Source organism: Ascaphus truei, chromosome 12 (genome assembly GCF_040206685.1).
Source record: "Ascaphus truei isolate aAscTru1 chromosome 12, aAscTru1.hap1, whole genome shotgun sequence".
In the NCBI taxonomy this organism is placed as follows: domain Eukaryota; kingdom Metazoa; phylum Chordata; class Amphibia; order Anura; family Ascaphidae; genus Ascaphus; species Ascaphus truei.
The window spans coordinates 28,063,615-28,079,031 of NC_134494.1; the positions used below are offsets into that span (position 1 = coordinate 28,063,615).

General features: G+C 40.2%; 1 protein-coding gene across 17 annotated transcripts in view; it reads left to right on the plus strand.

Moving 5' to 3' along the window:
* The window catches only part of MICAL2 (microtubule associated monooxygenase, calponin and LIM domain containing 2), a 238,216-nt gene that overhangs the window by 96,107 nt on the left and 126,692 nt on the right, over nucleotides 1-15,417 (plus strand). For all 17 annotated transcript variants that reach the window (XR_012787567.1, XM_075567121.1, XM_075567123.1 and 14 more), the window contains exon 3: nucleotides 13,906-14,113. Coding sequence is in view for 16 of the 17 variants with exons in the window: in XM_075567121.1 (XP_075423236.1) it covers nucleotides 13,906-14,113 (208 nt within the window). In the remaining variant the exon portion in view is untranslated. The remainder of the gene's footprint in view (nucleotides 1-13,905; nucleotides 14,114-15,417) is intronic.

Consider the following 15,417-nt stretch of genomic DNA (forward strand, 5'->3'; position numbering starts at 1 on the left):
AAATTGCTAAAAAATGCTAGAAAATATATATACTAAAAAATATATATAGACAAGTAAAATATGGTTGGGAACATAGAAAAGTAATGTATAAACTTAATACAGGGACCAAATGTCTATATCTTCATTTAAACCCCCTGGATACAGAGTATTTAGCTTGTGTATCCAGAAGGTTTCCTGCCTGGAAAGTTCTTTTACTCTGTCACCCCCTCTCCTGTTTTTGGGTACGTGCTTAATACCTTTAAATAATAGAGAGGAGGGATCACATTTATGGGATTGTGCATAGTGCTTGGAAAGACTATGCTTCATAAAACCTATTTTAATGTTGCGCAAGTGTTCTTGTATGCGCACTTTCAATGGGCGTTTAGTGCGTCCCACATATAAAAGGCCACATGGACACTCCAATAAATAAACGACATGGTCAGTGTTACAGTATATAAAATCATTAATACCATGTGTTTCTCCATTGATACATTTAAAAGTCTTTCTCTCTGGGTGCAAATATTTGCAAACTGAGCACTTCCCACACTTGAAATTCCCAATTGGTTTAGTACTTAACCATTTATCGTCCCCACTAGGACATTCAATTTGTTTTATGTCACTTGGGGATAGTGTATTTTTTAAATTTTTTGCTCTTCTATAGATGAATTTTGGGAATTTCGAGAGGTGAGCACCCAGCAGCAAATCATTTGATAATATAGACCAATGTTTTCTTACAATTTTCTCAATTTGCCCCGTCATTGAGTTAAAATTAGTGATAAAAGAAACGTTGCATTTCCCCTCACCCTCCTGGGGGGTTTTGCTTTTTTTGGAATTTGTTAATAGCATATTTTTTCTATCAAGTTTTCTTATTTTCTCCAGATCTGTATTTAATTTCTCTAGACGATAACCCCTCTCTAAAAACCTTGAGGTCAGTTTCTCAGCTTGTTCCTCAAAGTCTACTTCCGTGCTACAATTTTTCTTCAACCTATAATATTGGCCACTGGGGATATTTGATATCCACGTTTTTTTGTGATTACTTGTGGCAACAAGGAGGTTGTTGCAATCAACCTCCTTGAAATACGTTTTTGTTACCACCTTTCCTTCTGCTGACGCCATAAGGTTGAGATCCAGGAAGTGTATTTGTGTCTCATGCTCTACATGTGTGAAAGTGAGGTTTTTATTATTATTATTTAAATACTGCAAAAATTGGCCGATAGAGCACTGGTCGCCGTCCCATATGCACAAGACGTCATCTATGAAACGGCGCCATATAATAATATTTGCCTTGAACGGGTTGTTGTTAAATATACATTCATCTTCCCATCTTCCCATATACAGGTTTGCGAAACTAGGGGCAAATCTAGTGCCCATTGCAGTTCCGCAAACCTGTATGAAAAATTCATCAAGAAACATAAAATAATTATGTTTCAAGATGTACCTGATGGAATCTATAATAAATTGGCTATTGAGGGGATGCAGAGTGGCATCGTTCAATAAAAAAGATTGAACAGCATTCAAACCCTCCTCGTGTGGGATGTTGGTGTACAAGGCCTGAACATCACAAGTGAGCCACCTATAAGAGTCTTTCCACACGAACCCTTCTAACAGATTCAACACTGATGTTGAATCTCTCAGGTAGGAAGGGAGTTGTACTACAAATGGTTGGAGGAAATAGTCCACATATTGGGATAGGTTAGATGTAAGGCTCTCTATTCCCGAAATAATCGGTCGGCCAGGCGGCTTTATCATACTTTTGTGTGTTTTTGGGAGATGATAAAAAATGGCAATTTTTGGACAATTGCAGTATAAAAATTCATATTCACGTTTTTCAATTACATTATTCGTGAGGGCTTCATCAAGAAGATTTTTAAGTAAAACCAAGAATTCCCCAGTGGGGTCCCTTTTCAATCTTTTATAGGAGGAAGTGTCGTTTAGGAGTCTGAGGGCTTCCCCCTCATAGTCCTTCCTATCTTGTAATACGACACCCCCCCCCCCTTGTCAGCTTGCCTGATAATAAGGTTCTTATTTTCCTTTAGGAGTTTTAAAGCCAATGCTTCCTTTTTATTTAAATTATGTCTAATATCACTATTTTTAAAATTATTGGTTAAAAGATTAAAATCTTTGTTGACCATGTTAAAAAATGTCTCTATGTGGTGACCTTTAGAGTGTGCAGGGTAAAATTTTGACTTCCCTCTAAAGTGAGTATGTGTGCAGGTTAATTCATCGTCTCTAGTCTCCAGCTGAATTGATTCAGCAATATCAATATCAGTAGTTATTATTGCTGGAGTATTTTCTATGTCCGATTTAATAAAATGCCGCTTCAGAGTGAGATTCCTAACAAACTTCTGAAGGTCCGTGTAAAGTTGGAAAGCATTAGGACCACAAGACCGGGAGAAAGTAAGGCCTCTGTCTAAAACCTTTTTCTGATCATCCGTCAGAATGACGGTAGACAGATTAAAGATTCCTTTAGGGGGTGTAGTTTTTAAGGCATCTCGCAATCTCTTTTCTTGAGATCTGGCCCCCCCTCTTGTTCCTCTCCTGACAGGACCCTTTTCCTCCTTTCTTTGATCTCTGGTTTTTGTATTGCCCCCTGACCCTCTCCCTTCCTCAGTGGATCTATATGTCTGTTTTTGACTGAGTCTAAAAAACCTGAGGGAGAGGGTTGGGCCGGTGATCTCTGCCTAACACTTGGTATAAAAACTCTCTGGTTAAAATCTCTCTGATTAAAATTCGAATCATAATTACTATATTCTCTTTGCCCATATCTAAAATTTGGAATGTAATTTTTCCCTTTGTAGTTGGGGTTTCTAAACTGTCCCTCCTGTCTGGGATGGGGCGGATAACCATTATTAGGGGTGAAGCCCCTTCTATTGCCATATACTTGGGTATCCCTGCCTCTTTCATTCCAATTACCCCCACCTTTTTGATTAGGGAAGGGTGTAAATTGTCTTTGCTGCTCGTTATTTCTATTTAAGGATTGGGAGGAGTCTCTTGGGCCCCCTTCTTTATGGTTTGTTTTAGCAGACCTACTTCTATCGGTATCTTTTGCCCAATTCCTTTGTCTATTGTTATCGTAATCGGCCTTGTCTCTAAAAAACTTTTCATGTTTCCTTTTCAGAGTTTCTTCCTCCGCATGTTCAAGTTTCATGCGGAGGTCGTGTTCAAGCTCTGAGCAATCATACTCAATAACTAAGGGCTCCAACACTTTAATAACTTCTGAAATCTCCTTATCCATAATTTTTAGTGTTTTAGTTCTTTCATAAATAATGAGCTTCATTAGTGATATAGAGCAATCATCCAGGATCCTATTCCATTTTATAAAAGAGTGGAATAGGATCCTGGATGATTGCTCTATATCACTAATGAAGCTCATTATTTATGAAAGAACTAAAACACTAAAAATTATGGATAAGGAGATTTCAGAAGTTATTAAAGTGTTGGAGCCCTTAGTTATTGAGTATGATTGCTCAGAGCTTGAACACGACCTCCGCATGAAACTTGAACATGCGGAGGAAGAAACTCTGAAAAGGAAACATGAAAAGTTTTTTAGAGACAAGGCCGATTACGATAACAATAGACAAAGGAATTGGGCAAAAGATACCGATAGAAGTAGGTCTGCTAAAACAAACCATAAAGAAGGGGGCCCAAGAGACTCCTCCCAATCCTTAAATAGAAATAACGAGCAGCAAAGACAATTTACACCCTTCCCTAATCAAAAAGGTGGGGGTAATTGGAATGAAAGAGGCAGGGATACCCAAGTATATGGCAATAGAAGGGGCTTCACCCCTAATAATGGTTATCCGCCCCATCCCAGACAGGAGGGACAGTTTAGAAACCCCAACTACAAAGGGAAAAATTACATTCCAAATTTTAGATATGGGCAAAGAGAATATAGTAATTATGATTCGAATTTTAATCAGAGAGATTTTAACCAGAGAGTTTTTATACCAAGTGTTAGGCAGAGATCACCGGCCCAACCCTCTCCCTCAGGTTTTTTAGACTCAGTCAAAAACAGACATATAGATCCACTGAGGAAGGGAGAGGGTCAGGGGGCAATACAAAAACCAGAGATCAAAGAAAGGAGGAAAAGGGTCCTGTCAGGAGAGGAACAAGAGGGGGGGCCAGATCTCAAGAAAAGAGATTGCGAGATGCCTTAAAAACTACACCCCCTAAAGGAATCTTTAATCTGTCTACCGTCATTCTGACGGATGATCAGAAAAAGGTTTTAGACAGAGGCCTTACTTTCTCCCGGTCTTGTGGTCCTAATGCTTTCCAACTTTACACGGACCTTCAGAAGTTTGTTAGGAATCTCACTCTGAAGCGGCATTTTATTAAATCGGACATAGAAAATACTCCAGCAATAATAACTACTGATATTGATATTGCTGAATCAATTCAGCTGGAGACTAGAGACGATGAATTAACCTGCACACATACTCACTTTAGAGGGAAGTCAAAATTTTACCCTGCACACTCTAAAGGTCACCACATAGAGACATTTTTTAACATGGTCAACAAAGATTTTAATCTTTTAACCAATAATTTTAAAAATAGTGATATTAGACATAATTTAAATAAAAAGGAAGCATTGGCTTTAAAACTCCTAAAGGAAAATAAGAACCTTATTATCAGGCAAGCTGACAAGGGGGGGGGGGTGTCGTATTACAAGATAGGAAGGACTATGAGGGGGAAGCCCTCAGACTCCTAAACGACACTTCCTCCTATAAAAGATTGAAAAGGGACCCCACTGGGGAATTCTTGGTTTTACTTAAAAATCTTCTTGATGAAGCCCTCACGAATAATGTAATTGAAAAACGTGAATATGAATTTTTATACTGCAATTGTCCAAAAATTGCCATTTTTTATCATCTCCCAAAAACACACAAAAGTATGATAAAGCCGCCTGGCCGACCGATTATTTCGGGAATAGAGAGCCTTACATCTAACCTATCCCAATATGTGGACTATTTCCTCCAACCATTTGTAGTACAACTCCCTTCCTACCTGAGAGATTCAACATCAGTGTTGAATCTGTTAGAAGGGTTCGTGTGGAAAGACTCTTATAGGTGGCTCACTTGTGATGTTCAGGCCTTGTACACCAACATCCCACACGAGGAGGGTTTGAATGCTGTTCAATCTTTTTTATTGAACGATGCCACTCTGCATCCCCTCAATAGCCAATTTATTATAGATTCCATCAGGTACATCTTGAAACATAATTATTTTATGTTTCTTGATGAATTTTTCATACAGGTTTGCGGAACTGCAATGGGCACTAGATTTGCCCCTAGTTTCGCAAACCTGTATATGGGAAGATGGGAAGATGAATGTATATTTAACAACAACCCGTTCAAGGCAAATATTATTATATGGCGCCGTTTCATAGATGACGTCTTGTGCATATGGGACGGCGACCAGTGCTCTATCGGCCAATTTTTGCAGTATTTAAATAATAATAATAAAAACCTCACTTTCACACATGTAGAGCATGAGACACAAATACACTTCCTGGATCTCAACCTTATGGCGTCAGCAGAAGGAAAGGTGGTAACAAAAACGTATTTCAAGGAGGTTGATTGCAACAACCTCCTTGTTGCCACAAGTAATCACAAAAAAACGTGGATATCAAATATCCCCAGTGGCCAATATTATAGGTTGAAGAAAAATTGTAGCACGGAAGTAGACTTTGAGGAACAAGCTGAGAAACTGACCTCAAGGTTTTTAGAGAGGGGTTATCGTCTAGAGAAATTAAATACAGATCTGGAGAAAATAAGAAAACTTGATAGAAAAAATATGCTATTAACAAATTCCAAAAAAAGCAAAACCCCCCAGGAGGGTGAGGGGAAATGCAACGTTTCTTTTATCACTAATTTTAACTCAATGACGGGGCAAATTGAGAAAATTGTAAGAAAACATTGGTCTATATTATCAAATGATTTGCTGCTGGGTGCTCACCTCTCGAAATTCCCAAAATTCATCTATAGAAGAGCAAAAAATTTAAAAAATACACTATCCCCAAGTGACATAAAACAAATTGAATGTCCTAGTGGGGACGATAAATGGTTAAGTACTAAACCAATTGGGAATTTCAAGTGTGGGAAGTGCTCAGTTTGCAAATATTTGCACCCAGAGAGAAAGACTTTTAAATGTATCAATGGAGAAACACATGGTATTAATGATTTTATATACTGTAACACTGACCATGTCGTTTATTTATTGGAGTGTCCATGTGGCCTTTTATATGTGGGACGCACTAAACGCCCATTGAAAGTGCGCATACAAGAACACTTGCGCAACATTAAAATAGGTTTTATGAAGCATAGTCTTTCCAAGCACTATGCACAATCCCATAAATGTGATCCCTCCTCTCTATTATTTAAAGGTATTAAGCACGTACCCAAAAACAGGAGAGGGGGTGACAGAGTAAAAGAACTTTCCAGGCAGGAAACCTTCTGGATACACAAGCTAAATACTCTGTATCCAGGGGGTTTAAATGAAGATATAGACATTTGGTCCCTGTATTAAGTTTATACATTACTTTTCTATGTTCCCAACCATATTTTACTTGTCTATATATATTTTTTAGTATATATATTTTCTAGCATTTTTTAGCAATTTAAGGGATTTTTTTCATTAGTAACAGATTTTAAACTTTTATCTCTTTGTCCTTTTAGTTTATTTCTTAGGACATGCCTTTTTAATATGTACTAGGATTGCTTGCATCACCTTAATGCTCCCCTATTAGTGATCGGTTTTGCAGACTTTTCATGTTTCCTATTTCAGTTTGATGGTGCTATTTATTGCCCATTAGAGTAACCTCCCTGGTCTACATGGCCACTAATGCACTCATGTACGTTTTTTATTATGTGTAACACTGTTTTCTCTCTTTTAGTCTCATCAATCGCGTGTGGTTAGCTATGTTTGTTGTTAATAAAGTTTTTAAGATGTTTATGTTATGTTGCTATTAGCTACCAGTGACGCGCGAAACCGGGACTATTAACCCGCCCCCATTACTTTCCCATTGGCTGTGAGAGTTGATAGCCTAGCCAATGAGGCACGATCATGTAGTATTTATAACTGATCCGGAACCACTTCAATTTATATCCCTGATGAAGAAACGTTTTCGTTTCGAAACGCGTTGGATGACTGGACAAGAGCTCAACCTCTAATTCATTACCCCACCATCTGAGCTGATCGAGTGTGAACGGCGCGATTACCAGCGCTCCCCCCCCGTGGTGACGTCATCGACCCGGAAGTGCTTCTGCACAGAGGGGAGTGAGAGGACCCGGCCGGTCTGGAGCTGTGCTCTGGCAAAGAACTGCAAGTGGCAGCAGCAGCTTTGGACTCGTGCTCTTGGGGAAAAAGAACTTATTAGAGACGATCTACTTACCTACTTACCAATAGGATCCTGCATCCGAGACACCAGCGCCATAACCCTTGTGAGGATACTCCTTCCGGTTTCCTGAGGCGTTGGGTAACATTATCCCTAACTGCATATATTTATCTATATTGATGTACGCACATTACTTACCCTAATTAATTGTACCTTTATTATATTGTTTTATGCACTATGAGCGTTGTGCGCTGTGTCTTTTTTGTCTTTATCTGTTAGTCTAGGGGGTTTCTGAGCCCCCCCTCCATCGCAGCTGCAGACGCTCCGCTCAAGGTTATGTTCTTAACACTTATTATCACGTCACTTAATTAGTTAGCTGCGCACTTTATTTTCTTTTCACTTATTAGGCGATGAACCTTCAGCCTTGCACCCTCACCCCCCAATTAACTTTCTGGGGGGCGGGAGAATTGTCTGGCCCCGACACAATTCTACACCTTGAGAAAGGCAGTGTTGCTGCCGAAACGTTGGATTCCTTGGCACAATAAACCCCCTTTTCATTGATGATTAAGACCGTGGGCGTGATTCTTCTTCTTCTTCTTCACTGGATCACTTTGGGAAATCAGGAGCTCTCCAGAACCAGCGCACCGGCGGTTAAGTACCCCACTATCACCTGTATGTTTGAGTGTGTGCACTACCATCATTCCCCGACACAATACTCTCACTCTCACACTCTCACTCTCTCACTCGATGACACACTGGATCACACACTCTCTCTCTCATACCCTCTCTCACACACTCTCGCGCGCTCTCTCTCTCTCTCTCTCTCTCTCTTACACTCTCCCTCTCGCCAGAATATAATACCCAGCAGCAGCCAATCCTCACCCCACCACACACCGCAATTTTCACCTGAAATACAACTCAAAAAGACTGTTCATGGTCCCAAGGTTTAACAAAGAATCTGGCCGCTCCTCCTCTTACCGTGCACCTCCCAACAGGAACAGTCTGCCGGAGACTCTCACAGCTGCCACCAGTCTACAGTAAATTCTTTCAAAGCTAAAGGCTGTCTCACATTTTAATCTGATCTGTAACTGTTACATGCGCCCATAACATATATTATCTTTAACAGTTCATGCAATGAACTTAAATATAACGTATAGCCTCTGCCCATTTAACATAACCATGTATTTGTCATCATAACTCAGTGCTCAGGACATACTTGAAAACGAGCGGTAACTCTCAATGTATTACTTCCTGGTAAAACATTTTATAAATAAAATGGAGAAAACTGCCCAGCCCCCTAGCAACTGCCCGCTCGCTCCCTGCTTTGGGAGAAAGGGGAAATCCGAAACTGCATTAGGCGAACTACATGGCTGTCGCCCCCCCAAATGTTGCCGCCCTGTGTCACGCGGGGTAATAGGAAGCCGCATAGTCATCTATCGATGCTTCCTATTGGTCAGTGATGCGTGACGCAAGGAATTTAAATAACCAGGAAGTACAGGCCCTGCCATGTTTGTATCTCCGGAACCAGGGGTACCAGGGAGCTCAAATGAATGCATTTCCGCTGACAGACCCACTGGTTCACACCCATATCGGGGGGAGGCGGGGGAAGCGTGGAGTGTAACTTGATTTGCTTCTTTCAAGACTCAATATCAGAAACATATCAGCTGTGTTAAAACCCCCTAAACATCACTGCGATTCTAAGACTATCATTTCCAAGCGAAACATGAAACAAATAGTCCGATATTTATTCCTGCTTTCTGATCATGCTTATTATGACATTTAAAAATCAGAATGGAAATATATTGAAGAAATGTATACTGTATTTGGAATGCTGAAGGTTGTGGTTCGGTGACATCACTCCGCAGATAAAAGCATTGCATACAGGGTTCCGTGGTCATACAACAAGCTTTCAATTACCACTAAGTGATTTTTAGGGTGTACAATAAATACATACCAGTTGATACATCTATTGTACCCAAGATACACTTCTATTGATGCACTATGAAAATCCTCGCTGGGAGGATCTCCCAGCGCAGTGTTCAACTAAAATATTTTCCATTCTCCCATTCACTTTACATTTATGTGCTCACTTTTCCTTGGTTGCAAACCCTCCAAATGTTTTTCCACTCATGCTTTTCCAGCTACCATAAAGCCAGAGTCCAGGACATCTTGTTCCTCGTGTTGCATCATCTGCTTTTTCTGTTCAGTACTTGCTTTCCCTTAAGCAAGTCCTACGGGAGGGTTAGAACGTATGACAGTGTGGAACAGTGTTTCCAAGCACTGTTATTTTCAATATCCCTTGTTAGAAAAGTCTCCTTTTTGTTTTTCTTTTCAATATCCCTTGTTAGAAAAGTCTCCTTTTTGTTTTTCTGTCTGCCATTTTGTTTGTGGATGGTTTGACTTACCTGGCTCACGGTGAATTGAAAACAACTTAATATCTGATCGTTTTAGCATAGCGTTTATAAAGCCCAATTCTATTCGATGCAATGGCAGCCACAAAAAGTGTCAAATATACATTAAGTGTAGTTAATGGAAATTGCTGGTAGGAAAGAAAAAGGAGGAGCTTCCTATGGAAGTACAGTATATGCAATGGCCAACTTTACAACTAAACCATTTGTGGTCCTGAAACATGCAATAATAAATTGAGCAATTTGGTTTCATGTTCAAATAAGATTCTGTGGCCAGTGAAACATTGTATATGTGGAGCTGTCGCAGCACTGTACATGCGTTTTATCTATAGCAACTTAGGTCTGTGTTATAGTAAGCGCATGCGCGCTAGCGCGGCAATGACAACCTGTCTCCCTATGACAGTGTATCTAGTACCGACGCGCGCACGGCAGAGAGCGTTGGCGCGGCAGCTTTGTGGAAAGACCAAGAAATGTGTCTTTTCGAGCGGCTGCCGTGCCACGTGACACTGCGAGCCAATCACAGTGAGGCAGGGGAAAAAAATACCCGCGTGACATCATGGCCACGCCTACCCGTTGCGCGCATCATCGTTTAGGCCTACATTCACAAAACGCTTACGCGATGTGCACGCGCAATGTCGCGCACGCGCTTACTATATTTCCAGCCTTAGATGTGTTTTATACTGTATGTGATGGTGCTGTATAGAAAGATTGTGAAAGTCTGCTAGTTCTCCTTGGCAAATCCGCTTCCATGTGCAACAATTTGTTACAAGAATATTTTTTAGATAGCATTGAAATTGAAGGCGATCATTCCAGTCAAGTACAATAGTTTGCAAATGTAATGCTTGGAAAAGCGCCTGGTGGTCTCCAATTGAATAGTTTTTCTGGTATGCTTTTCTCCGGATAGTTTTATGAATGAACCTTATAGCAGTGCAAACGCTGTTGGTTCCTTGCTTACAAGTTCTGGCAGAATGGAGAAGATGATTTCCTTGGCCATAAAGAATATGTCTGTGTTAACCCATAATGGTATTTGATGGTGCATTTGTGTAAAGCAAATCCATACACCAGGACTGCAGCACTGGGTGCTTTTACTTGTCAGAACACACAGTTCCCATATCAATCACATCAAGTATGCACAAAGAAGAACTGCGCCAACGTCTGCCAACATCCCTTTCCCCACTACTGATAGCATCTGGTCTAGATTTGTGTTTTATAGTTCTAGCCGTTGATGTTTTCTTTGTGCTTTTGTAAAAGGAATGGCATGTCATCCGTGATTTTGGAACTGCAAATGTATTTTTAGGGATTAGTAATCTTGTCTGCAGAACATGAGGAATGCATGAGGAAATGGCTTGGTTCTGTCGATGACTCTCCTCTTCAGGAGTGGCCAACTGTAGTCTTCAAGGGCCACCAACAGGTCAGGGTTTCAGGATGTCCATAATCCCTACTTCAGCACAGGTGGCTCAGACTTTGACTGAGCCACTGATTAAGCCACCTGTGCTGAAGCAGGGATATCCTGAAATCCTGACCCTTGAGCACTGGAGTTGGCCACCGCTGTTATACTTTTTTTTCTGAGACGTTCGAAATGTTATTTCTGAACATGACGTAGTTTTACTTCTAACATCATAGATGCTCTACTCGGAGAGTCTCGATATTCTCCTAAGGTCCCCAGCACATATCACATTACTGACACAACCACTCAACGTTCTGTTCATATGCAAGTAAAGTGCATTCACCGGTGTGCAAGTGTATTGATTATTCCTTAAACTTGGTGTGTCTGATCACCGCCGAGGAGAAGTTTGAGAACTGCTCCCACTGTGGGACAATTCATAATTTGCTCATAAAGTAATTTTTTTTTGATGGTTCCCTAAAAACTGCATACATTTATGACACTCGTGTAGGGTCACTGTCAGGTGAGTATCATTCTGGAGGTGAAATATCGGTGTGCTTATTTACAACCATCACCACAACAGTCTGTTGCGGACAACCCTTGCTGTAGCTTGCCCACTTGCTGTATGAGAGGATATGCTGCAGTTGTAGTATATGCCAAATGTAGAGGTGATAGCAAAGAGGTTTCAGAAGGTTATTCAATACACATTAACCTATAAGATCTCATCAGTGACAAGGAAAAGAAGAACATGATAGCGGACTAATTAGACAAATAAACCAAATATTGCTCTGCAATTGCAAGCTTCCTTGTAACACCGTTTTTAAAATGCCAGTCTACTACAAGGAAAGTATCCTGTTTTACACCCCAAATTTCTGCGGCATATTGTATTACTGTAACATTTTTTTTTTTAAAGCCCGACACACCTTTCTCATTGTGAGGCCCCTGCGTTATCTGAACTATGACCTAATCCTTCAGAAATGTCCGTGCAGACTAATTTCTTCTCCATGTGAAGAGTAAGACTTCCTGTTCATTGTACAAATTACACATTATGCATCCTTAAAACATCATTCTGTGTTTTAGGAGGCGTGCATTGCTTCACCACTAAATAATCAAGCTGCACGTTAGAAGAACGCTAAGTATCGGTATAGCCTTCTAGCTTCACAAAGCCACCTATACTTAAAAATGTCATAAAGGAGTCCTAATAGGAAGGGAGCTAGTTATTCATGGAACTGCACTAGTACCCTGGATTGGCACTATTGCAGTTTATTGAACAACCCTCAGGTGTTTGGACTTGGTGTGGCATGTGGCCATGAAATGATTTTACTCTCACATGCACATTACTAGGCACAAGTGAGGTCCTTCTCCGAAGATGAATCGCTCTTCATGACTAAACGTTGGTCGTTTTGCAAAATAGGTCAGCAGAAGCTACAATTACAGAGTAGTTATGGTTCACTGTTACGGGGACCATAATCAAAGCTTTATAGATTCAAAAGTGAAAAGTCACACACTTGGTGTAGGTGTTTTGGTAGCGTTGGGTTTATTGCCAAAGAGGAAAGGGAAGCCACGCACACGAGCTGTTTCTTTCACTGTGATCAACTGGAGAACTTGCCCGTTTAGCAAATGTTGGTTCTTTTCATTGTTGTTTACACGTTGCGGGTTATGACCACTGTTAATGAACTAATAAGGGAGTTTTTTTTACATGTAGTTGTTCATAAACCGTTGAGGCCTCTCTACACACAGTGACATCTGAAGAGTACCACGTAATATTTAAAGAAGACACTTGTGAACATCTACATACAACAATGAACAAACGTCATGCTTCTCTGTTAAACAGTATCTGTCTGCAACAAAGTAACATTCGTATCCATATAGTTCAGTGTTTTTCAGGACACACCAACCAGACAGATTTTAGGACTATTCAATGAATTGGCAAGCACACCTTTGTTATACTTCTGTTATACAGTAGTTGAACATGGGATTTGCTGACTATCCGTAAAACATGTCCTGGCTGAGATATCCTAAGAGAGGGTTGTGAATCACTTATCTACGGAATTTCAACACGCTATATCCGTGGTTCCCAACTCCAGTCTAAGTACCCCCAGCAGGTCAGGTTTTCAGGATATCTCTGCTTCAGCACAGGTGGCTTAGTCAAAGACGGAGCCACTGATTGAGCCACCTGTGCTAAAGCATGTTCTTCTACTGCGCTTCTCATTGAACCACATGTGCTGAAGCAGGCTCTTCGACTGAGCTAATTAAGCCAGCTGTGCTGAAGCAGTGATATCCTTAAAACGTAAACTGTTGAGGGTACTTGAGGACTGGAGCTGGGGCCTAGATGTTCTGTTTATTTGCTCTTGAATATTGTTAAGGGCCCTGCCATGTTGCGTATTCTTTTACACAATATTTATTTTGCTGGTGGCACTGCCTTGCAATAAGAACGATGGTATTTAAGTGATCGCTTGAGCTTGCTTTTTATGCCTTTGCACCGACCTATTGTATAAAAGAATTATAAACTCCCATTTGGAGATTAAGACGTGGTCGAGATGGGGATGAAAGTAGACATTAAGAAATACAGAAAGGGGGCAAAAAGAGGTGGAAAAACACAAATATTAAAGTGGGCAGAACTAAACTCTAATAAAACAATTGCAAGCTTTAGCCTCTTAATGATGTGCCAGTAAATCTGTTGTTTCTACTTCTCCTTTGTTATTTCCCCCCTGCAATTATGATGGTGTTATTTCCACCATTTATTTCAGCAATACAAACACGACGAGTAACCCTAATGCCCTACCTTTTTCTCCTTCTAGTGCTTAATAATAGGGGGAGGTCCATGTGGCCTCAGGACCGCCATAGAACTCTCCTGCTTAGGAGCCAAAGTGGTGGTGGTGGAGAAGAGAGACACCTTTTCAAGGAACAATGTCCTCCATCTCTGGCCGTACACAATTCATGACCTTCGATGCCTTGGCGCCAAGAAGTTTTACGGCAAGTTCTGTGCAGGGGCGATTGATCACATAAGTAAGTACCAACGATGGAGACATCTATTCTTGTGCATTGGGTATGAAGGTTTTGGACTTCACGAAGTTTTGATGCCCATTCTGAAATCACTGCCTATTTATGCAGTAACCTCTGCGTAATACACTATGCATGCTGCCTTGCCTATCTGAACGAAGAATGCCGCAACGATTACAAAGCTGCGATGTTCAAAGAATGAGTTTTATAAAGCATTTGTTTCCAATAAAATGAACACTGTGGCCATTTCTAGCCAATAATTTTCCAAAAACGATTTGGTGGCTAGGATGAAGGCAGTATGGTTTCCAACTACGTTTGGTCAAATAATTCTACCTCCTACTTGTAAAGACCAAGACCCAAGGTACTGTATGTCTAATTCTTAAAAAATCAGAGCCGTGATCTTTATTAAACAGTCGGATAATCCAGACTCTCCTCATGGTCACTATTTACTGTAGCGTTATTTTCCAATCCGAATACCAGTTACGCCAGTGTTATTTTCTTGATAAATCCCCATTTAAGAACGTGATACCTTTTTTAGGTGACCACAATACAAATGCAGAAACCTGTAAGGTTTTGAAAGCTCTATATACAAAAAAATGTGTGTGTGTGTGTGTACAGTATGTATGTATATATATATATATATATATATATATATATATATATATATATATATATATATATATATATATATGTTATGTTATATATATATATATATTTCTATATTATATATATATATATATATATATATATATATATATATTTCTATGAATGACTACCCCTACACAACCTACAATTCCATTACACGTCTCAAGAATCAATACGTCAACTAGAACTTTGAACTCTATTTAAGAACCGTCAGTAGTGTACAAATGAACAGACTACAAAGGGGGTTCACATGATATGTACGAAAACATGATGGATAATGTCACATTGCTTAGTGTTCTAATTGACCGTATAACCACAAAAGCACATGTTTGAACTTCGGATGAACAGTGACGTCATTGAAGTTGTTGTCCCACTCCAGCAAGCCATTGAAGGAAGCTGCACTTATACCTCAAACCAGTCTAACCAGTTCAGAAAAGATTTAAGTAAAATGTAGAGGCTTCACAGCAAACAGCCCCTTAGGTCTAGAAAGTGTGCATGAAGGACAAAGGAGTTTGCTAAAAGATTAGGTACATGGTTATTTCAAATCTTAACGCTGTTAAGATGTGGTGATGATAGAATGATGACTTCAGTGCTGTGTGTAGTATGCATTGGGAGAGAGAGGACGGCTTCTGTGGTGACGTGGAGTGTGTGGAAAGCATTTCTAA